The following is a 24,813-nucleotide window of genomic DNA, read 5'->3' as shown; positions in this document are numbered from 1 at the left end:
TGTCTTGCTGCACATTTACTGTCTCTACAATAGTTTTATAAAGCTTATAAAACGTTTGATCATCCTGTCACTCATGGATCCAGTTCAAGAAGATATATGCCTAAGGAATACTCGCATGAGATTTGGAGTGTCCATCATTCTGGCTTGAATCTCTGGTGACACATTGTACAATTAATGTGAGAAGAAAAGGATTAATGAAGAGTGAGTGCAGACAGGAGGAGAGGACGAGATAAAGAGAGAGGTGGAAGGAGGAGAGGTGAAGGGAGTGGGATGAGCATGAAGGAGGAAATGAATAAGTGAGAAAGTGTGGAGGAAAGGAGAAGGGAGGAGGAGGGACAGAGGGTGGAGATGAGATGTGCATTCCTCAGCAGGGGCGTGACACAGTGCATGATGTGTGTGCAGAAGTGCGAATGTCTGTACGCACAAACCCAAGAAATTACTGGGAGGTAGGTTAATTCAATTTTTAACACAAAGATGATGGAAAAAGAGAGAGAGCAGGAGTGAAGGCGGGAGGGAGGAAAGCAAGAGCTGACTCACCATGTGATGATAGAAATAGAAGTAGAGAAGGAGTAAGAAGCCAGAGGAAGGGGAGAGGAAAAAAAGAGACTGAAGAGAAGAAAAGTGACGGGATAATGAGACCAGGAAATAAGGAGGGCGACTTGGGTTAAATGGGTGTGATTTGTCTGGAGGAAAGAAAGGGAATGAAAGTGAAAGAGCCGCAGAGAAAGAGAGAGAGGGAGAGTACATCTTGTATTTCCCAACATTAGAGACCAGAACATATTCTTACATGTCGCAACGTGTGTGTTCGTTCTCACTGTTACAGCACACACACACACACACACACACACACAGACGCACGACTAGAGGAGAGCAAAGTGAGAAGGCAACTGAGGATTTTTCCAACATGATAGATTGATCATCTGTTCCTTTGTTCTCACACACACAGACACACGACTTCGCTTTGAACTCACATCTAGACTCTGAGATTTATGGATGCACACGCACACAGGCACGCACATTCTGCACATGTTCTTACACACACACACACACACACACACAAACACACACCAAACTGGTTGTAAATTTTCTTAGAGAGTGAATTAAAATCTAGTTATGTAATTTCACAACCTTGAATCCTTCGCGATCAAAGCGAGAGCTGTCCCTTGTGTGTGAAAAACACGCATCGATATAAAGATAATAGAAGCTGTAATGACCAATGCGGTGAGCACTTTCTGCTCTGCTTTCAAGATGACAGCGTGTGAAATGAGTCACTGTTAGTAAGCGCATGACTGCCAGCCTGCATGTGTGCAAGTCATCTCTTGTATAATATCCCGGCCTCCTGCCAGACTGGCTGCGTCTCATCCAGATGGCTTCTGAACCAATAGACAGCTGGGAGTCCCCGACCAGGCGGCCTGCTTCATCCGTTTACCCGTCTTCAAGGCCGTCTTTGAGCAGTGAGACAAATCCACCAGAGCAGGCCAAGAAATGATCAGGGAATGCCCCACTTTTTGCCAGAGCATACATCTCAATACATTATAAAAAAGAAAGTAGAGCTATTTCTCAGACTTGAAAAATGTAATGGAGCTACATTTTGTAAGGGAATCGTTGCTGACATGTAGATCTTTCCATCTCTGTTCATTTGTGACTGACTTTCTTTCCTACCTGTGTCTCCTCCTGCACCACTCTGTACTGCTCCTTCCACACGGCTATCTTTGTGGCTTCGTCCTTCCTCAGAGCTCGCTCTTTCTTCAGCTCTGGGCTCCAAAAGGTCTTGATGGAGTTCATGGAGGAGCTCAACTTGGACTCTTTGGCCTCCAGCTAAAAGAAATCAGCAGCATACATCATGACTTTGTTTTCACAATGCTTTGCATTAAGGATTTTAAAAATAAAATCAGCTTGCAGGTAATGTTAGTGATGGTTTCAGTAGCTGCAGAAGATTTGTAAAAAATGATGATGCATGTGTCCTTACTTCTCTGCGCAGCAGTTCATTCTCTCTGAGCACTTCTCGTAACTGTGTCTGCAGGTCTGTCATTGCACCTTCTCTCACCTGGTAAAACAAATAACATACAATATACGTGTAAAAGTTAAGAGTATCGTACAGAAAATGTTTCATCAGCAACATTTGAAATATGAGAGTCAAGACTTGATATAATAACACCCTGAAAAACACTTCCTGTACGTGAATGTGATAAACTGCACAGGAGGTCTGGAGGAGTTAGAAAGAGATAAAGAATTCATTGTTTGTTACATAAATAATTAGAAAGAAGTGAAGGAGGGAAGGAGGGAGACATGGAATGAGGAAGGGATCCTGGAGAGATGAGCTTTCAGGTTCTGACTAATGTAGCAGAGGGAGTGGGAGGCCAGGTCTTACTCTGATTAAATATACTGTAAGAAAACACAGAATTAATTGAAGCTAGTCTTTAGGAGGAAATATGTACCTTTAACCGTTTGCTTAATCCAGGAGACAATCTGAATCTTATTAAGTCTTTTAATGGAATACTTTGACATTTAATGAACCCCTTCTTATTTCAGCCCAGACGTATTCAGTGATAAGATTTAAACACCTCTCGTTTCTGTCTGTTGGATATGAAGCTGGAGCAAACTGTTGCTATCTTAACAGACAGAATGGAAACAGTTGCTCGGTTCCTTCCATAGGGGAAACAACTAGAAGTTTAAAAATATCTTGTTGCAGTTTTGAGGCAGTATGCGTCGCACTGTTTCTTTGCCCAGGGCAGTGACTTTCTCAAGTTTTGGTACCCATGAGGTTGCCCGGGGAGAGTTAGGTAAGCAACTGCTCAAGGGTGAGATCAAGGGCAGCAAACAAAACCATAAAGAGCCCAAAACGTATTTTAACATCCTGGCTTTTGAACACATCAATGACAATAGCAAAGTGTTAGTAGTTTCTATTTAGGTTTGGGCTTCTTTTGAGTGATCTGAGATGATTGTGGAATCGATCTGCTGATTTATTTCCTGACAAGAAATCTTATATGATGAAAATCTTTCCTAATGCTTTGTCCTCCAGAAACAAAAGAAAATGTGTGTTTTGGTGTTCAGTCAATGCAGCAGCTTTCTGAAAAGTGCCCCTTTTTTAGATTCCTAATACACTTCATCACATGCAATGCAACGTTCGTTTTTATTTTGAATTTTGTTGTATAATTTATTTTTTTAGGGAAGTGTCTTAGAGAAACTTTCAAATTTCTTTAATAAATAAAATGTATTATTATTGTTATTATTATTATTATTATTATTAGTAGTAGTAGTAGTAGTAGTAGTAGTATTAAAGGTGACATATCATGCAAAATTGACTTTTTAATGGTTCTCTACCTGAAATATGTTTCCCTGGCATGTCTACAAACCCCCCGAGAATGAAAAAAATCCATTCTGCCCCTGTTTTGATTTCTACACCTTTCTGTAAATGTGTGTGAAACGAGCCGTTTCAGACTTCCATGTTTTTGTTACGTAACAACAATATCCGGTCTGTCACGGAGTCAGAGCTCGGAGCTTGTTCAGCCCATAGACTGTATAAAATAATACTGAACCCCTCCCCCGTTTTTCATTACCTGCACAAATGTGTGCTAACAAGGAGCTTAGGAGGGAGGCATGCTAGTTGTAGGCTGTCTTAATAAACACAAAGGTTGGTTTTACTCCCCACATCTGCAGATTTGAAGATATAGTGGATGATTTGATTAGCTGTGTACCAACACACATCTACATACTGACAAATAAAACAACAAGTAACACAGAATCTGTGACCAATCCTTCAGAAAAGGTCCCGCTGCCTTTCTGGCAGAGGTCGGTTTTACTCCCCACGTCTGCAGATTTGAAGATCTAGTGGATGATTTGTATTTGTCATGGATAAGTGCTAGCGCTAATTAGCATAGCCACATAGCTACATGTTCGTAGCTGTAGCTGTAGCTGTGTACCAAGACACACGTTGACATACTGACAAATAAAACAACAAGAAACACAGAATCTGTGACCAATCCTTCAGAAAGGTCCTGCTACAGGCGCCTCTCCGTCAGGATCAGATTCTGGATCAGATCCAGAGGGTTGAAGTAACGCGATCTCTGAGCAGCCGTGTATATTCAGCCAACATGTAAACATTAGATCAATGTGCTGGAGAGTCGAGGGCTCATCCACTTCCTGAGGGGGCGTGGTCAGAGAGAAAACAGAGTGTTCTGAGGAGGACTGAAGAAGAGGACTTTTCAGGCATGCCAAAATCTGATTTCAAAGTGTTTTTTTGAGCATAAACTTTTAAGACATGTTTTGGGGACCTCTTAGACCAATATATATTGATGAAAAAAGCGTGATATGTCACCTTTAATTTAGGTATTTTTTAAATACATTTGTCAATCTATTTTTTTATTTTTTTTATTAATGTATTGTTATTTTCTTGCTATTTAAGGATTGTATTGTCCTATTGTTATTGTTATATGACACTGTTAATTACAAGTGTTCAACACAACTGTCAAATGATGTCAAAACAGTTCTAAACAAAGTCCATAAAAATGTGTTAACAAAATTAGTATTTTTTAGCATTTTTCTGTTAAGATAATTCATATTAAGATAAAGATTAGGATGACTTTAACTGGTCACATTAAAGAGCCCTCCGTGAAGTTAAGCATGCTGCCAAGTTCTCAGAGACGACACAGGAGACAGCTTATTATGATAGTGGAAAGAACATCTAATTCATGTGCAACACCTCTGGGGGATGTTCATGCCGTCAACATGCCAATTTCAACCTGCCTCAAAACCTGCAGCATCTGCCCATGAAACACCTGTGAGGTAATCAGGCTTTCTAATGAGCATGGTGATACACTACAGCTGTCAACTGGATCAGAGATCTGAGGGAAATGCACTTTCTGTCTCAGGCTTGAGTTTGGAAAAGCGGAAAAAAATTGTGTTGGGTTTTTATTTTTTGGTGAGTGCATGGATGGCTAAATTTCAAGTAATTAAATGAGATCTGAAGACAAAAATACACGGCCAAATTAAAGGCAAAAGTACCAAATGTCACTTCATAGAAGGAGAAAATTCTGCAATGCATCACCTGTCTCATGGAGTGGGGCACAGTAGCCGCTTGTGGAGGCTGGGTTTGCATGTCCCCACCAAATGCTATGGCATCACTGGGCATGAGCGCTCCTCCACTGTTAATGTTAGGACTGCTTCCCATGATGGCCGCTCTGATCCCGTAAGGAATCCTGGCCCCAGCCCTGCCCAGGGTCATGGTGTTTTTGGGCAGTGAGGGATTCAACCCGCTGCCCAGGCTCCCGATGCCGATTGGGTCGTCAATTGTGTCAGCGAAGTACATCGGACCGCCTGTAGCGTAGGCAGCATTTAGGGACTGAATGTTCTCCATGGAGAGGGTTTTACCAGAGCCAGTGAGTCCCCCGGTGGAGCTGCTGCTGCTGTTTCGACGGTGGCTGAGGCGTGGGGAACGAGGGAGGCGGGGGGAGCGACCGGGGCTCCCTGACATTGACCCGTTTCCATTTGATCCAACAACGTCCAGCTTTGAGACGGATCGGGAGCTACCGTACATGGTGAAATCTTGCGGTGTGATTACTGTAGCGTCAAAAGTAGGTCTGGTTCTGATGAATGATCACAAACACATGCTCAAAAAATACACAAAACTCAGACAAGAAGACGCTGAAAACTGACAGGTGTAGGTTTCCAAAAAAAGATCCTGAACCCTCTTGTAACAGTTGAACAATCAAACCCCAGTCGGTCGTTTACTGTAGTCTTCCTTGACTTGAAATATCCTCACGAAATGTTGACATAGCTGTGATCAAGGCCTTTCCAACACCCTCACTGTAATCACTGGGCTTTGTTAGAAAGCACGAATCAATAGGGCATCCCTTCAGATAAAGGCAGCTAGATTATCCACACGGCCAAGGATGATGGGATCACCTAAAAAGAAAGAGAGAAAGAGACAAGGATTTAGTGATCAGTTCAATACAGATAAACTGGACTTGAAGTACAAAGGGGCACACTGGATCTTTACCAGGTAAGTTTTGATTCACCTACTTTAGAGCAGCAGATATATACCGTACACTTATTCATCAAGTATAAGATGACAAAACATTTTCTGCTGTAGCTTATAACTTAAAGATCTGACCCTGTTTTTTCAAAGCCTGAAAAAAAGTTGACTGGCAATCTGTAATGCTAATTGTAAGTGAAACTTTAACAATAATTCACCAAAGTCATCAACATGTGTTGTTCTATTTACAGTGTTTCCAACAAAGTGCTTATTCATCCACAGTGTCAATCCAATTATTATCAAAACATTTTACACTGAACAAAAATGTCAACCCAAGTCGTGCTATAGTAAAAGCAAGAAATCCCAAAAGGAAAGAATGATGGCTCTTTCTCCTTAGGAACATATAGACCAATAAATGCCTGAGATCATGTAGGGCTATAAAACTAGGTAAGCCATAATTTGAACCTGCGCTTGTGTGGTTAAATTAAAGGTACAAGGAATTTTACCTCGACAGTGCTGCTAAAAATTCATGGCTACACATCCAGCATTAGAAGAGTCTAGGTCTGCACTACATGCATTGTGTGATAGCATTGCTCGACACTGGGATACAATATGAAGTGTGATAAATGAACATAAATGATTAGATTCAACTCACAGTCTCTAGGTCTATCTGCCATTTGTCATGTTTCATGTGTATTTGAACATGTTTCTCCTTAATCCATAATGAGACCAAGAGCATTTATTCATCACCACTAAATTAACAAGTACTAGTCTGAAGTTAGAAGACACTCTGGCTGTTTTTCGAAGCTGCCTACTACACTAGCAGTACATACTGATTTGGCCAAACTTCAGTATGTAGTATGTGAACAAGAGGAAAATCTGCAGTTTGCCAAAGCTCCTCGGATGTGGCACTGATTCAGGAAAATTTCTCAGTGTGCATCGGACCAGTCTCCCTCACCTACTGTTTCCCACAATGCACAGCATTAATGTTCTGCTTCTTCTTTTTTTTGACAAGGGGGAACTCAGTTTTAGGCGCTGTGAAAATTATTACATTCCATATAAATCACTTCTTAACTTTTGAAATTATAAGTGATGCTACAGAAGCAGTTTCGCGATCAGCTAGGCCGTTCCGAAACCGGAAATCCTGCGACACCTGACCCGATATACTGCCGAACAGATCCAACAGAATAGTCATAATACTAGGGATGACCACAATTAATCGATTATCGATTAATTGATTGTTAAGAAATTACTCGAAACACACATTTTTGTTATCAATTTTCCGTCACGTGGAATAAACATCATGTGGTCTCATATTACACTCATCTATCAGGGAGGTGTTTTAAGTTTAAAGCATGTTTCGATGTGAATCAGCTGTTAAAGGTGTTGCGTCAGGTCTCCACGTGCGCTTTTTAAAGAGGATCAATACAAAACTGCTGCCAACAACAACACGGACACAAAGGTTGACAGCTTTAAACAGGATATTTCCCACCTTTGGATACGAAGGCAACAGACAGGTGGGAAATTCTGGTACGCTACGCTTACAGAGCAGCAACATCAGAGCCGTCTGGGCTTTTCTCCAGCAGGACTGATTATGACCCGGTTGCGCTCCCGGCTGACACCTGACCGAATACATGTTTATTTTTCTCAATAAGAACGAGTAGACAGAAAACTGGACACTGTGAGTCTGAAATACTTTTCTGTTAGTATTATGAGTCTTCACTTTATAAGATTATGTCTGCATAGAATATTTCTATGAGCCTGATCGTTGATATTCTGCGTGTCAAACATGTACCCGTATTCAATCCCGTCAGTTATTTGCATTTTGTTGCTGTAGAAAATATAATTTTGGGGGAAAACAACGTATTTGGCATTGTTTTTGACGTAAGAATAATAATGTTTTTTTTATCAATTAATCGATAATTGATTGTTAACATTTCCAAAAATCGATCACGGAAAATACTTAAAATGTACATCCCTACATAATACATACTCCTTTTAAACCCAGTATCTAGTATAGGGTTGCAAAATTCCAGGAATTTTCAAAGTTGGAAACTTTCCATTAGAATTAACAGGAATTTACTAAATTGAAGGTTGGCTCTTAATAGGGAACTGAAATATAGTCTGGGAAATTATATACTTTAGCAGAATCCTGACAAAAACAATCAGATTTCATTCAAGTACAGTTGAATATCTCTGCTATTCCTCAATCACATGCACATAGCACTCTGCTTGCTGCAGGGCCATTGAGACCACGCCCCCTACATGCACTGTGCATTCCTCCATCACATGAAGCAGAGATGATTTCTATTTTGGATGGATAACAAAACAAATATTTATGCTTGGATATGATACCTTTCCATTAAATTACGCTCAATTCCCATAATTCCCATAAATTCCCAGTTAATTCCCATTGAAAGTTTCCAATTTGGAAATTAACTTCCCATGGAAATTTACCGGAAACTTTCTGGAAATTTAACGGAAATGTTCCACCCCCTTTCAACCCTAATCTAGTATGCAGTACCCACTGCATGCTAAATTCGTAGGTAGTATGTAACTAAGGCTGTTTCGAAAACAGCCTTAGATTGAGCTTCATCTGACAGCATCAAAATGGTCTAACACAGAACCATTACACTCGGGCCTCCATCTAACAGGTAACATGAAACACAGCAAGTGAGCTATATGCAAGTTGATTTTCCAGCAACTGCAGTTTGGTTTCATCAAGTAACTCCCCCACAGGCACAGACTTCCCCTCGTCTGTTGATCCACACGATCACACAGACCGCTTTGTCTTTTCACTGCCTTGAGCCCACACTATATCTGACCTAACCCCCTCCTGTCATTTCGTCATATCAGCTGTGTAAAATATGAGTAACTACAGAGAGCACACAATCAGCTGATTCAATGTTGATTCAGGCACATCATTTGTATTCCTGTGAGATAAATTACACAAAGCTATTTTTATTCAGTCGATCAAATCTAGTGAGAAATCTATTTTATGAGAACTCATCTCTCGATCCCTGAATGTGGTGGAACAATGGAGTTTATGAGCTATATTAGTTATTAGCTAGATACATTGGGATGTGCCAAATGTGGATAGTGTTATGTTTTCAATAAAGCCCCATGAAATAGGGTTTAGACATGCTTTTAAAACCTTGGAATAGTCTAATTTTGTTGGTCCAATAACATAAATAACTTACATACAAAAACTGATTAAATGATATGGTCAATACATCCTATGCAGAGGAAGGTATATGTTTTTAGTGTTTAAAGGGGACATATCACGCTTTTTTCATCAATATATATTGGTCTAAGAGGTCCCCAAAACATGTCTTTAAAGTTTATGCTCAAAAAAACACTTTGAAATCAGATTTTGACATGCCTGAAAAGCCCTCTTCTTCAGTCCTCCTCAGAACACTCTGTTTTCCCTCTGACCACGCCCCCTCAGGAAGTGGATGTGCCTCGGCTCTCCAGCACGTTGATCTAATGTTTACATGTTGGCTGAATATACACGGCTGCTCAGAGATCGCGTTACTTCAACCCTCTGAATCTGATCCTGACGGAGAGGCGCCTGCAGCAGGACCTTTCTGAAGGATTGGTCATAGATTTAGTGTTTCTTGTTGTTTTATTTATCAGTATGTAGACGTGTGTCTTGGTACACAGCTACGAACATGTAGCTATGTGGCTATGCTAACTAGCGCTAGCACTTATCCATGATAAATAAAAATCATCCACTAGATCTTCAAATCTGCAGACATGGGGAGTAAAACCGACCTCTACCAGAAAGGCAGCAGGACCTTTCTGAAGGATTGGTCACAGATTCTGTGTTTCTTGTTGTTTTATTTGTCAGTATGTCGACGTGTGTCTTGGTACACAGCTACAGCTACAGCTACAGCTATGAACATGTAGCTATGTAGCTGTGCTAACTAGCGCTAGCACTTATCCATGACAAATAAAAATCATCCACTAGATCTTCAAATCTGCAGACGTGGGGAGTAAAACCGACCTTTGTGTTTATTAAGACAGCCTACAACTAGCATGCCTCCCTCCTAAGCTCCTTGTTAGCACACATTTGTGCAGGTAATGAAAAACGGAGGAGGGATTCAGTATTAATTTATACAGTCTATGGGCTGAACAAGCTCCGAGCTCTGACTCCGTGACAGACCGGATATTGTTGTTACGTAACAAAAACACGGAAGTCTGAAACGGCTCGTTTCACACACATTTACAGAAAGGTGGAGAAATCAGAACAGGGGCAGAATGGATTTTTTCATTCTCGGGGGGTTTGTAGACATGCCAGGGAAACATATTTCAGGTAGAGAACCATTAAAAAGTCAATTTTGCATGATATGTCACCTTTAAATGCTCGGATATCCTACTCCCCCTTAACCTCCCATCATGACTTAACTTCCTTTTGTTTGCATTGTTAAAGACTCTGATGTGAATACTTGGCGGTGACTCATTTAGAAATGTGGGTTGAATGAATATAAAGTAGCATCATGTGCAATCTATAGTGTAACCTCTCCTGCATTAGCAGCTACAGAAAATCAACGGCCTGTTGGTCATCTTTCAGTCATTTTTTTGTATCCTTGGAGACAGTGATGTAATCCTGAGGTCAGTGGACACATTACTCACAGGACACACACACTGAACTGAACATCTGATCCACACTCTCCACTTACTAGAGTGACCTACAGTGAACTTAACTGGGCTCCATTAACAGTCCATGCAGGGATGGATGAATTGACAATTTTATGCTTTTTCTTTATTTTCCTCTATTTTGATAGAAATGCTGAGTCACTGAATGAAGAAACATCTTGCTTGAGATGTTAAATGTTGTGTTTTGACCTCCAAAATGCTCACTGCTTTTTGTCTGTGATGTCAGCTATCTAGAAATGTTAGGTCTTGGCCAATTTCTACCACTGCAAGCTGCTTCAATAGTGTTCATGCAACATTATGAAAGTGATAGAAGACAAGTGGGTATGAAGGACAGACTGTGGAATATGAAAATAAGCTGTAAAACTGGTAATATCATAATGCAGCAGATATATGTTACTGAGTTATTCGTCTGTAAAACCGGTATGTCTCCCTCCACATGCAGCTTCTTGCAAACTGCTCGCCACAAATGTAAGCGTTTGATTTTAAGTGTGATAAACTGCGCAGCCCTGCTGTCGACCCCGTCTTTGTGTGCCGCCGACTCGTGTCTGCAACAGCCCAGCAGGAAGGGATGCTCTGTGAAGCACAGATCTTTGGCCAGGGAGACATGACTGAAATCCATCCAGTTACAGACACACACACTCAGCCCCCAAAAAGGGACCATCTGCTCCAGCTCCCCTCAGGCCAAAAACACACACCTGGACCGAAACAGGCCAGGACCCTGCCTTGAGGGCAGACACACACACTTACATACAGTATGACTGCACAGAAAGCACAAAACTGGTACATGTGAAGATCTGCAAAATCAGTGAAACCAAACACAATCACACTTAATATCTATTTTCATAAACACACAAACTAACGTGAATATTTACAGATGAACACACATGCACATCAGCTCAGTGGCCATGAGGGAATGGGAGATCAGGTCAACAACACACTCATCTAAATGCTTCATTTGAGGCCAATATGATGAGACTGCAGGGACAGAGTGTAGTGTGGGTGTGTGCCCGGGGCTTTTCTCCTCCTCCCCTCTGGACCTGCTGACCTGTAGATAATGTATATGCTCATGCCCTCATTCTTCCCATAATGCAAAGCTTTTGCAGTATCCAGCTGCTTTCTCAGCCTTAATTTAAGCATTTACTGAACACACACAGCTGATTTTTAGCAGTGACCCAAGTCTGCTCCTCCTGACTGGTTCGAGGGTTAGTGGGACCTTCCTAGAACAAAAAACCCTTCCCCCTGCTTACATCGAGGGATCTGTTGTCCAAATGTAGAGCGGCAACAAAACATCCCAATTTAGCAATGAATTACTTCTCCTTGGTCATTGCTTCACATATTCATCACCCTCCAAACTCCTTACTTTATTTAGGGACACAGGGAACTTGACTGTATCCCAGAAAGCATTGGGTGAAAGGCAGAGCACAGTGCAACCTGTGCACCACGGCAATTTATCCCACTACCAAATACACAAACACTGCTTTTATTATTGGCTGGAGGACCTCGGTGAAACCACAACACACACCGTGTTTTAGTTCTATCTAAAGGTGTTTTTCCACCGCAGGAACTTTACCCCAGAACTAGGGACTTTACCCCTAAACTACGTGCATTTCGACTGGAGGAACCAGGGTCTAAATTTAGTTAAGGGGTAGTGAATCTCCCCTGTGAAAAGCCCCTGCTTGGGGGTTAGTACTTTTCAAAGGTCCTGGGACTTTCGGCTGAACGTAACGGTGTTAGTGGAGTTTACACAGTTGTTGAAACACAGAGGGAGTTCCTGGGAATGCATACTAGTTTAGTTTTTTATTAAGATTTCAAAATATTATTTAATATCATTTTTTTCTCAATACATCACTGGCCTGATTTGCACAATCCACCCGGGACTTCAGCCCACGGTCAAAACACAGACAACAATGGGGGCACAGGAACCTTTTAGTTCTTCTGGGGGCTAAAAGACTCCAGAACTCTTAGTCGAAATGCACTTTAAGGGTCACATGAATAAACCACAAGTGTGTGCCACAGGTTGGGGATTCATATATGGTGTTCTCTGACACCGAGGGAGCTGAGGGACTGCTAACATCACTGAGTAACAAATGAAAACAGTAATGAGCTCGAGCTGATCATTTTTCATGCGCCAACTTTTTCATGTGATTCCACTTTCAGCAGAATTCCCATGATGACTCTTAAAGGAAGTAAGTGCTAATAATTACTGAAACGCCAATGCCACTGGGATCAAGCACATAAACAAACACACATGACGCATATGGCATCATGATCAGGAAAATGTCAGCATATGACTGAGATCATCTGTTAATGAGCTAAGCATCCCTCTCGCCCTTGTGCACAAGTGTTAGGAAGCTACACTGAGGGCCTGATTCACAGAAAGATTACATGGCTTTCGCACTCACTAAAACTGTGCAAGTGAACCAAAAAGTCATTGTCTAATTCACAAAGCATGCACATTCAAATGAGCCATTGGAGATTTACTTGAGGCAAAACAGGCCCCTTTATATTCAGTTGAACATCATGGCAAAATGTGTCTAATTAACAAACATCAAGGCAAACAGCCACGCGCAGTGAGAGTGACTATTTATACAGTATTTATAAAAGGTTGTCATGCTCAGTTTCCAGTGATCAGGGCAACAATTCAATCTCTAGATTACCATAAGATACACCTGTAAATCTAGCCTGTTAGTATTACTGTAACATCCCTGTTATCATAATAATCAGAGGTTGAATCTAGGGCTGGGTGATAATTCGATAATGATAATTATGGTGATAGAATTTTTCTCAATATAAACAAATGTTCGATAAAGATTAGATAAATAAACCTGTAATTACACACCCCCAACCACTGGAAAGGGAGGGAGTGCTAATGTGACTTAAACGCTAGTTGCCACTAGGGCTGCAAAGATTAGTCGACCAGTCGACTAGTCGTCAACGATCAAAATCGTCGACGACTTATTTAATAATCGACGTCATCGTTTTACTTTTTGAAGCTTTGTTTTTCTCTCGAAACTGCCGCTGTACCTTCCGCTGTCTTGTCTGCCTTTCTGTCCTTGACGCACACGCGCAGTAGTGGTAATCAGGGTCAGCCGTAATAATCGGGGTCAGCCGTGATGTCACCGGAAAAGTTATGCCCAAACAGTAACATGGCTAGCCGGCTAAGGAGCTCGAAAGTTTGGGAGCATTTTTTCCAAAATAAAAGAGAAGAATGTTCCATGCAAAGACCTTGCCTTCCATGGTAGTACGACGGTGATGCACGAGCATCTGAAAAGGAAGCACGTCATGGCTGATTCAATTTCTGACGAAGAGGGACAGTCGTCTCAGTAAGCTAATTGGCTAGTTAGCTGCTAACATTAAAGTCAACAGTGAGCTATTTACTTAACAGCGATGTCATGTTTGAATAGCTAATATTTTATAACGCTACGTTACAGTGCTAAAAAAAATACGTTCCTCTTCAATGGACAACTTTGTTACCATTGTGCCTTCATTTTATTTTGCACTATCACATGAAAAAATGTCAGAAATTCTGCTACAAGCTGCAAAGTTCATTAAAAGTTGAATGAACTATCATCTTAATTGTCTTTATTTTTAGTAAGCACATACCTTTAACACTTCAAGCTGGAAACGAATGATGGTGATATAAGAGCAGCTGCATGCTGCTGCAGTAAGCTGCAATTTACGTATGATCCAATTAGTCGACTAATCACAAAAATAATCAGTGACTAGTCGATAATCAAAATAATAATTTGTGGCAGCCCTAGTTGCCACCAAGCGGCAAACTCCGGTCTCAAACGATGAAGCCAATGCGGAAGTGCTATAAACTGCAATACATCGAAAATCCGCTTGAGTCTGGCTGCAGAAACACCGGAAACCACATAGATATGAATGGGAAAAAGACGATCTTTGCAGCATTAATAAACATGTTTACAGCCTGGTTCAAAAAACGGCTTGGCCCTACAACGCTAATCTCTCTAATGGCACACACTGTATGGGGGGGGGGGGGAATTTTTTTCTAACGTGACGGTTCAGAAGATATTAAGATTACGAGTTTTGCCCAAATAAGGACATGACTGTCGTGACTCCCGGTCGGGAACACACAGCCATTGGCTAAGAGACTCACACTACGTCACACTCTGCCTGGTTGAGTTCCGCATTACCAATATGGCTGCTGCCGTCGATTTGCTTCAAAACAGCTCTCAGGAACAGATGGGTGACGTCACAGATACTACGTCCATATTTTATACAGTCTATGGTTGCCACCCAACATTAGACACAAGAAGATGACATTGAACACCAAATCATGTCGCAGGGTGAGAGGTAGGCGGGGCTTAAAGACGTTTGGAGCCGAATGTTACACAGCTGTAACAAGCTACAGCAACGCTGAAGAAAACTTTTTTTTTTTTCTTATACAAGAAAAACATCAATTGTTTAAACTGTTTACATTGATCTTCTGTATATAATGTGTAAAAATTCAAATAAACAGATATTAGAAAAAAAAAAAAATATATATATATATATATATATCTGATAATTTTCTGATTCTTACAAAAACTGTTCCAATTTTAAAATAATGGTTTACAAGCAAGATTTGTGAAATGTGGCCGTAGCTCGATTTTCAAAGTCCTGCAAGCAATACAGCAATGCTACGCACGTATCCCTAAGGTTAGCACAAGACACACCAGCCAAATACAGATCCCTAACAGGCAAAACAATCCATCAACACCCAACCAATCCTGTAAGCTCTTATCAGATGATTATTCAAACTCATTTTCAGCATTGTAACCTCGTCTGATCAGAACATCTGTAACAGCAGTTTTATCTGAGCTGCCTTTTATGCTGTGCTGTGAAAATCCAACCACAAAATGCCGTACTAGAGCCACAATACTTCCTGGAACAGCCCCAGGAGTGAACCTGAGAACTAAAATAACCCCATCTCCTTTATGTCCACAAAACACTCTACAGGAAACCCCCCATACACACACTCACAACGCCCTGTGTTTCATCCTCTACCTCCCTGTACTGTGACCAACAGCAGAAATTCAGCGTGTCTCATCTTTCCTCCACACACACTGCCTCTTCACACACACACACCATGTTGTCCCAGGCCTCATAAAGTCCAAGAATATCACACCAGGATACCAAGAACGTCTCTGTGGTTGAATGCTAAGTACTGTACTTTGCAGAGCAGTGGACAGACTTCAGGTTTGTTTTTTGCACAACACTGCTTTGGATGACGTTTGGCATTTTTCAATTTCTGGGGACTGACTCATGAGGACTAACAGAACCTTGCAAACAAGTTGAAAGTTGGTATGCGAGAGAGATGATTGAAGCTGGCGAGATGAAAAATGAATCATGATAACTTTTACACACAGCAGAGGGAGCTCTCTGCCTCCCTTTAGTCAACACCGATTTTTGTTTTGAGGTAGCATTGCCAGTGTGCCAGTGTATTCACCGACTATTTAAGATTAAGAACACATCAGATTGCCAACGGCTATTCAATCAATCAATCAATCAATCTTTATTTTCTTTAGCGCCAAATCAAAGTGAACGCTATCTCAAGACTATTTTACAAACATAGCAGGTCTAGACCGTACTCCATGTTAAATTATTAACAGAGACCCAACACTAAGACAGGATAAGACTCCGTCTTATCTCATCTTAATCCACCATGAGCACTGCACCTCACTGTATTTAGCTAGTTACAGTGGCGAGGAAAAACTTCCTTTTGACAGGTAGAAACCTCGAGCAGAACCAGACTCATGTTAGACAGCCATCTGCTAGTAGTAGTAGTAATAGTAGTAGTAGTAGCTCCCAAGGCAGTCTAAGCCTATAGCAGCATAACTAAGACCTGGTCCAAGCCTGAGCCAGCCCTAACTATAAGCTTTATCAAAAAGGAAAGTTTTAAGCCTAATCTTAAAAGTAGAGAGGGTGTCTGCCTCCCGGACCCTGACTGGTAGATTATTCCAAAGGAGAGGTGCCTGATAACTGAAGGTTCTGCCCCCCATACTACTTTTAGAGACTTTAGGTACAACAAGCAGGACTGTATGCTGGTAATAGGGCACTACGAGCCTTTTTGAAATAGGATTTAATTATCTTTATCAGCTCCCCAAAAAATCCATGTCCTGCATTTCTAAACAATACCAGTTGTTGTCTGTGGATGAAAAAGAAAGATACAGAATAATGAATAAAACCAAAGAAATAAAATGAACAAAGAAAAAGATAAGAACAGAGAGAGAAGAGAAAACCAGTGAGGAATCAAAGCAAGTGAAATTAGTTTGTGGTATTCCATAAAACATGTTTCCTTTTTTAAATGTATGAAAGTGTGAAAATATTTTCGAGACAAAACAAAACACACAAAATATATTATATGAGAATGAGTTGGTCAAAGCGATGATAGTGATGAGACGAATACTAGTAGTGGAATTGGTAATGAATGGAAGACCTCCCTCTCTCTCTCTCTAATCTTCGCCTATGTGTCCTGAGTTCTGTCTCTTTACTAGCTATGCAGGTAACAGAGACAGAGAGACAATGTCAACATATCAGATGTCAACGTAAGAGCTTACACCTCTTCAGAAGCTGCTAATACATTGGACATTGTTTTCCTTTATTCTAGCAGAAGTTTGTTTTGTGTCCTTTCAAAATAAAAGCACTTGTTTAATCAGATCAGGAAAAGAAGTAAGAAAAGGAAAAAGAAAAGCATCACGTAACCAAACATCTGTAGTCATATCATATCCTATTGTACTGTACTGTACTGACTCTCTATTGATATGGACAGCGTGCCTCTATCTCCTCTCATTGTGAGATGTGAAGCCAAAATACCACCTCGTTAGCCGCTGACATATTGCACTAGTGGAGCTGAGGCTGTGCCGCCTCTTACTCTGAAGAATGCTGCAGGAGCCCACGTTACAAAGTGCTCTGCTCATGGTGGATGAAGAAGAGATCAGATTGAATCTTATACTAAATGATGGGACTAATTCTATCTTGATGTTGGGTATTTGTAAATAATACCAACATAGAGTACAGTCTAGACCTGTGTTAATTACGTAAACGAAATTATGACGATAAATGTTCGTCAACGACTCTTTTTTTAATGACGAAAACGAGACTATGACGAGCTAAAGTGCATCACTGATAATACAAACTCTGACGAAAGTGATGCATTCCTGTGACAGGCGCAGTGTTAGCTTGGTCACTACCTGCAGCAGGTGTGCTGTGTGAACCAGCTCTCCCCTCTTTCCTGCCAAGACACAACCGGGGGACGTCTGTTTAATATTTAATGTTTGCCATTTTTGCCGCTATTACCATAAAAAGCTCCGCGTCTACAGCTTGATTTGTTCCAGTTTGGTGATACATCAGACACATTTAGTAAGTTTTGATTAACTCCTTGTTGAAAGATGCAGATGCATTTCAGAGTGCCATGAACTGACAAGGGTTGCATCTCGCTCGGCTGAGGTTTTACTTCCAGGTTTCCTTTGATTCACAGCCGCCGTAGAGGGAAACTTCAAAGGACACACAGCGTCTTGTGACGTCACGCTGTAGGGCGGAGCTTGTTACAGTGGCTTCACAGGCTCTGGCTCACAATGGCGGCGCCCAGGAGAGGGATTTTTTGGCTTCAGAACCGTACAACGGGAAGAGGCGGAGCAACGCTGTCCATTTTTATTTACAGTCTATGGAACTGACTGACTGTCCAGTGCCTCTGTCGCTGCGAGTTGCATTCAAGGACCGTCGTAAATGTGCAATACAGCCCTTTCATGGCATTTTTCTGTGAATCAAGAGAATCAAAATACAGTCAGTGGTCACATCAAGAATGTTTTCTTTTGACTTTTTAGCAAAGATAGGCTGAATTATTTAACTTAATATATTACACAAGCAAAAGTGTTAAAGGAGTGAAATGTTGATGATTTTAATACTTGGTATAACCCTGATACCAATATCTGACCAACTACATGAATCATTTAAAGAGTGAAAATGTTCTGGCAATAATCAAAGACTAAAATGTTTTGAGTTTCTGCCGACTAAAACTAGACTAAAGCTATAAAGGGCTGAAAAGACTAAAATGTGACTAAAACTAACAGACATTTTCATCAAAAGACTAAGACTGAGACTAAATCTGAAATAGCCGCCAAAATGAACACTCTGTAAAGCGTGTTGAGGTAATAATGGTTGTGAATTGACGCTACATAAATAAAGATTGATTGATTGATTGATTGATTGATTGATTGATTGATTGATTGATTGATTGATTGATTGTCAACAGAGCCGTCAATCACTATGTCACATGCTCTGTTTTGAGAATCAAGGATCAAATAACTGATTAAAACTTCATTTGAATCAGTATAACAACAACAAAAAAAGCGTGTTTGAGAAAAATGTATTTAAGTGCATTTTAATTTTCCAGTTTGACCCATGTTCCATTTGTTAACATGGAGGAGGCTTGCTTTAAGATCTATGCTACAACCAGTCACAAGTGGGAGCTCTAGATGTTGCTATTATGCTAACTACACTTCTGAAAGCATTTTTAGAAATGTTTTTCTCATCCTTCAAGTCCAGTAGCTTCAGTCCTTACAGCTCTGTGTTTGGTCTCCACCATCGTTTGAAGGTAATATCTGGCTGTTTGGTGCTTGGCAAGAAGCCAAGGGATTTTTTTAAAAGGTGACATATCATGCAAAATTGACTTTTTAATAGTTCTCTACCTGAAATATGTTTGTTGTAGTTAGTTGTAGGCTGTCTTAATAAACACAAAGGTCGGTTTTACTCCCCACGTCTGCAGATTTGAAGATCTAGTGGATGATTTTTATTTATCATGGATAAGTGTTAGCGCTAGTTAGCATAGCCACATAGCTACATGTCGTAGCTGTAGCTGTGTACCAAGACACACGTCTACATACTGACAAATAAAACAACAAGAAACACTAAATCTGTGACCAATCCTTCAAAAAGGTCCTGCTGTAGAGGATCAGGATCAGATTCAGAGGGTTGAAGTAACGTGATCTCTGAGCAGCCGTGTATATTCAGCCAACATGTAAACATTAGATCAACGTGCTGGAGAGCCGAGGGCTCATCCACTTCCTGAGGGGGCGTGGTCAGAGGGAAAACAGAGTGTTCTGAGGAGGACTGAAGAAGAGGGCTTTTCAGGCAGGCCAAAATCTGATTTCAAAGTGTTTTTTTGAGCATAAACTTTAAAGACATGTTTTGGGGACCTCTTAGACCAATATATATTGATGAAAAAAGCGTGATATGTCACCTTTAATGGTTTTTTGACAGCCATAGCTAAAAATGTAAAGTTGCCGACCCGGAAACCACACAAGTACCAATAAGTGTCATAAGGTTCCAGCACAGTCAGTCTGTTGTTTACGGCTGATGTTTCTTCTGGTGTGTTGTGTCTTTGTTTATTATTTGTTTTTAAGCTCTGTAAAGCACTATGATTGAAAGCACTCAATAACTAAAATTATTGTTATTATTATTATTGTTATTGATGACTGTCTCTGCCTACGTCACCAAAAGAAAACCCCTTTCACTTACAAGTAGTCATGTGATCCATTATCAAAATAAAAACAACAGTTGTTGTGGCTTTAGGTTAACATCATCATCTCTCCTCTACCTCTAATCCCCTTTCTCTCTCCGACTGTCTTGTCTCATTGATGCTTTCACTTCCTCTCTCTGTCTCCACTGGCATTCCTGAAGGTGTTCAGCATGTTCTATTTATGCTACAACCACACATATGCATCTGTCACACTGCAAAATGCAACACACTTACACAACACACACACTCACCACTCAACCTATACTTAGCCAGCTGGTGTTTCAGTGTGGGAGCCGATTTAGACAAAGTTTGTCTCTGGCCTGGGGATCGGGACTCATAAAAATCCCATCGTGTTGAATATTATTATCCTCCTTTACTCTCTGTTCCTGTCAGGCTGGTTGTGATATGATGAGGCTGGAGAGGACTCACTGGTGCAGTCTGGGTTTACATGCCCCACTGAAAGTGAACTCGACAGGCCAGCTGAAGGGGAGAGCCGTTCTCTTTCGGCACCTAATCTGGGTGGAGATTTAAGGGAATGACCGGACATTCACCGGATTCCCTTTTAACCTTCAAAGCTTCTGTGTGATGACTTTAACAACATTAGCTTTTAAACATAAGACTGTGTGGAAGTGTAGTGGTGTAGTTAGTTAGTTAGTTAGAATTACTGTTACTTCATAGCCAAATATGAAGTTAAAGAACTGCGTTAAAGGATATTTTAAGCAGCCAGTTCAGGAGTTAAATAAGTTATTAACAGAGTTGAGGAACGTTGATCAACATACTTAATGTAAGAGTTTCTTTACAAGCATCCCTCAAGTGATCACATGATCACTCTTATGGATGCACTTAACTCTCCAGCTGTCTAGATGCTTGATGATGAAATGATTTTTCTGTAGTCTGTTTTTTTTTTCTCCAAGGAGCGTATCTAGAGGCCATTATTGAATTAAAACTGTTAACTTAACATCTTTTTATCTGAGACACAATCAGAGCAAAAAAGAATAATACAAATTCAAAATGTACAATGCCTGTCTTTTTTTTTTTTTCAAACAAAACAATGAACATTGTCTCTGCATTCAAAGAAAATTATAATAAATCAATTTCCCTCTGTAAAATAATCAGATACATTGTTCTAAATAGAGTAGTTACCAAGTAGGTAAACTGCAATGGAACTGAGGCAATAAACATACAAAATTTAATTAAAAAATTTAATTAATTTTTTTTTTAAATGGAAAGAAGAGAGAGAGAGAGAGAGGGGGGGGGGGCTAGGTTAGAGGAAAGACTGGCAATGAGTGAAAATAATTAAGAAAACAATTCCATTTTTTTTTTGTAATTGCTCGAACTGCCTTTCACTGTTAGACTTATCTTCTCCAATTTGAGAAATGACATGACGTCATTAAGCCACAATGATAAAGAAGGAGGTTTGAAGGATCTCCAGAGGAGTAGGATTCGACGCCTCGCTAAAAGAGAAGTAAAAGCTGCCTGTAAATGCAAAGAATTAAGTTGAACTTGATCAAGTGAGATTCCAAATATAGCAACAAAGGGGAAAAAATGTTAACTTATCTTATTTTAGAATTTATGTAAAATAAAAACAAAAGATTAGGGACTCATGTTTGAAATGTTTAAGGGTCAGGGGCTCAGATTGTGCTTGTAACAAAGAGACATTGCTGAATCAGAGTAGATGAGAATCATTATTCTGTGTGCATGCTTTTGTGGATATCAGTGTGCCTTTCCCTTGTCATTTGAATGATCAGTAATTAAAAAAATGACTAGTGATGGTGGTTCATGTCCAGTCTGAGGGGGAAAGGGCAGAGGCTCCAGCTGTCCTCAGGGTCTAATCCATGTTCAAGAATTATGATGCACCTTTAAATCAGCTGAAGAGCAGCGATATTTTCCTTGTTGACAGACATCTGCACATTGGCAAATAAGCCAGTAGATTAATTTAAGGATCATAAGCTTATGCACCCAACTGCTGACTCATAAGAGAGGAGCAGAAAAAGTCACTTCTTGGACAGAAAATGTCAGCAGTGTGGAAGTACTACTCTCTCTGAGAAAGACCAGCAACATCTCCTTTTTACGACAGAGTCAGGTGAAAGTTTGGAGAAGAAAAGAAACCATTTAAAAACATTAAATCCCTTAGCTCATTTCAAAATCAGACTGAATCATTTTAAATAGCAAAAAATATAGGTATCAGCTCAATTGTTATTTCCAACATTGATATCAGCCCCAAGGATGTCCCGATCCTGATCTCAACCATCAGCATTTGAGCCGATCATCTCATCCGATCATTTATATCACTGAACAAAAGTCGCAGCTGAAGGCGCGAGTGTAATTGAGCGTTCTGAGTTCTTTTAACTAGAATGAGAAAATAATAAATGGGACATTGATGTAGAACTCAAGCCATGCTTTAAATGTTATTGTAGAACTCACATGTGCACCACCAGACACATTACAGAACGAAGCATGCTCTACGCACCCTGCGGTAACTCTCCAGGGACATATGGTTCAAAAAGGTGAACACATAAACCAATCACAGGACAGTCTCTTACGTTAGCATTAGTAACCTCGTAACTGCCATTCTCTATACCGGCGTGTAGCTCCGTAGCTAGTAGCATGCAACCGGGCGTGTTTCGATCTCACTGTCACTCCCAATATTTACGTTCTCTGTCTCGCAGCCTGATGCTGCCGTTGTGAATCTCGGAAAGGTTGCGTTCAGAGCAGACACCGATTTAAGTGTGCTGTAATGATGCACACCAGTTTGGTGGTTCTCATACAGCAGAGCTTGTAAAACAGATTATGAGTTTTACAAAAATGCTAGCTGGATTAAGTTGAATGGAATAAACTTAAGACATATTTTAGTATTTTTTTTAATTACTTATTTTTGTTAAAGGAAGAAATCAACGTGGAGCTCAACTCTCTTCCCTCTTGTGCAACTATTATCTAAGCAAACACAAGTATCGGATCGGGACTCGGTATCAGCAAATATTCAATATTAAAAAATCGGATCGGGGGCCAAAAAAGCTGTGTAAATGACCCTTTTTAAAGATAAAAGTGTATACAAAAATGTGCTCATATTTATGGTTGAAGTGTCTATTTTTGTGTTTATTGTTGGAACCGGGTTGGGACTTTTATTTTGAAAGCTCAGTTTACCGCTGACGCTGAACAGCTGATAAAGGTAAACAAATGTCAGCGCTTTCTCAATGAATGAAGGTACGGAGAAGGTACGGAGAAGGTTCGGTTAGCGTCCCACTTGAGATTGGGAATAAGGTATATTTTTCTTTATTTTCTTGGTTTGGTGGAAGGGGTTTACTGATATGTTGATAACCTTTTCCTTTTAATGACATGAAGTGGGATCGCGGTAGCTGCTCACACCTGACTTCTTAGCCCTTTGTTTGCTGAGTCATGGTAGACCAGCCTCGTGTTGCGTCCCTTTGTTTGTTAGTTTGTTTGCCTTAAATGCTTTTCATTGTATCACTGATTAATTGTGTTTTGGGGTGTTATGTCTTATGTTTGGTTTATTTTGTGGAATGTAAATTTTAGCAGTTACATGTTTGCACAGGTTTAACAGTATTGGGATCAATTATCAGGCTTTTACCTCGTCTCGTGTTTATGTGATGTTATTGTAATTTCTTTGGTTATGGTGATGTTTACATTTTGTTTGTTTGTCCCGTGCAGCTCTTACGGTGTGTTTGTTTATTGACGGCACGGAAATTGAGAAAATAAACTCATCTGTTGAGAGTAAAACCATTCGTCCTCGCTGGGATTGCTACAAGCTGATCGGGACATCCCTCATCAGCCCTGGTTTTCAACACGAGTGCACCAAAACAGATATTTATCCAAAAAGGACAAAAAATAGTTGTACGATCACTCCAAAACATACAAGTAAAAATGAAGAATCACTCCTTCATTATTTTGCTTCAAAAGTTAAAACATTTTGCATTTAGCAGTTTGACAAACACTAGCACAAGGTTTTTCCTTAGTTTATATTTTATTTAGACTTTAAGGACTCACGTAGCCTTCCTGTGCAATCCCTAGCTCATGCAATGCTGCTGTTTGGTTTTCAGTAACGTCTCATTAGTGGTTTGGCTTCGTGCCTCATGCATACAGAAGATACCGTCTCCATGTCAGGGCATGATGACGATGACACATCACTATGACAATTTATGAGTTTTTAACTAAACTGCAAAATATCTTAAACGATTTCTTCAGGGCTCATGTAAAGATTTATAAACGGGGAAAGTGGTTCAGCCAGTTTGGCTTTTTTAGACTCCCACTCAGAGAAAAGTATTAATCCTGCACAGAGCAGAAATTGAGAGCGACTTTTTCAATTAACTGAACAGCCAATTTACACAAGGGACTAAATGTTAGGCTGAAGATGTCGGGGAAAGATAGAGATTTTGGCACAGCGGCGTGACTGTGCTTCTTGTAACTTCACTCGGTACCACCAGTACCATCAGGGATAAGACACGGAGTATGGCTCGGATACTGGAAAGCACAACGCTGATAAAGGGACAGATAGCATCAGCTCCAGTCTATTGTGTGCCACAGGAAATTAATCCGAGATGCAGGCCGGGCAAACAAACCACCCATACACGTTATGACTCACACACAATCCGAGCTCACAAACCCACGGACGCAAAGAAAGAGCATCGATGTTGTGCAC

The 24,813-nt window shown here is 40.5% G+C and overlaps 1 protein-coding gene across 2 annotated transcripts in view; it reads right to left on the bottom strand.

Moving 5' to 3' along the window:
• Positions 1-24,813, bottom strand: part of LOC117805359 (ELKS/Rab6-interacting/CAST family member 1-like) — a 216,451-nt gene that overhangs the window by 187,131 nt on the left and 4,507 nt on the right. For both annotated transcript variants that reach the window (XM_034674050.1, XM_034674051.1), the window contains exons 2-4: positions 5,048-5,904; positions 1,970-2,047; positions 1,663-1,818 (exon numbers count right to left, since the gene is read on the bottom strand). In XM_034674050.1, coding sequence (XP_034529941.1) covers positions 1,663-1,818; positions 1,970-2,047; positions 5,048-5,536 — 723 coding nt within the window. In that variant the 5' untranslated portion in view covers positions 5,537-5,904. The remainder of the gene's footprint in view (positions 1-1,662; positions 1,819-1,969; positions 2,048-5,047; positions 5,905-24,813) is intronic.

This window comes from Notolabrus celidotus, chromosome 21 (genome assembly GCF_009762535.1).
Source record: "Notolabrus celidotus isolate fNotCel1 chromosome 21, fNotCel1.pri, whole genome shotgun sequence".
NCBI classification, from domain to species: domain Eukaryota; kingdom Metazoa; phylum Chordata; class Actinopteri; order Labriformes; family Labridae; genus Notolabrus; species Notolabrus celidotus.
This window is presented reverse-complemented; position numbering and strand designations above follow the sequence as displayed.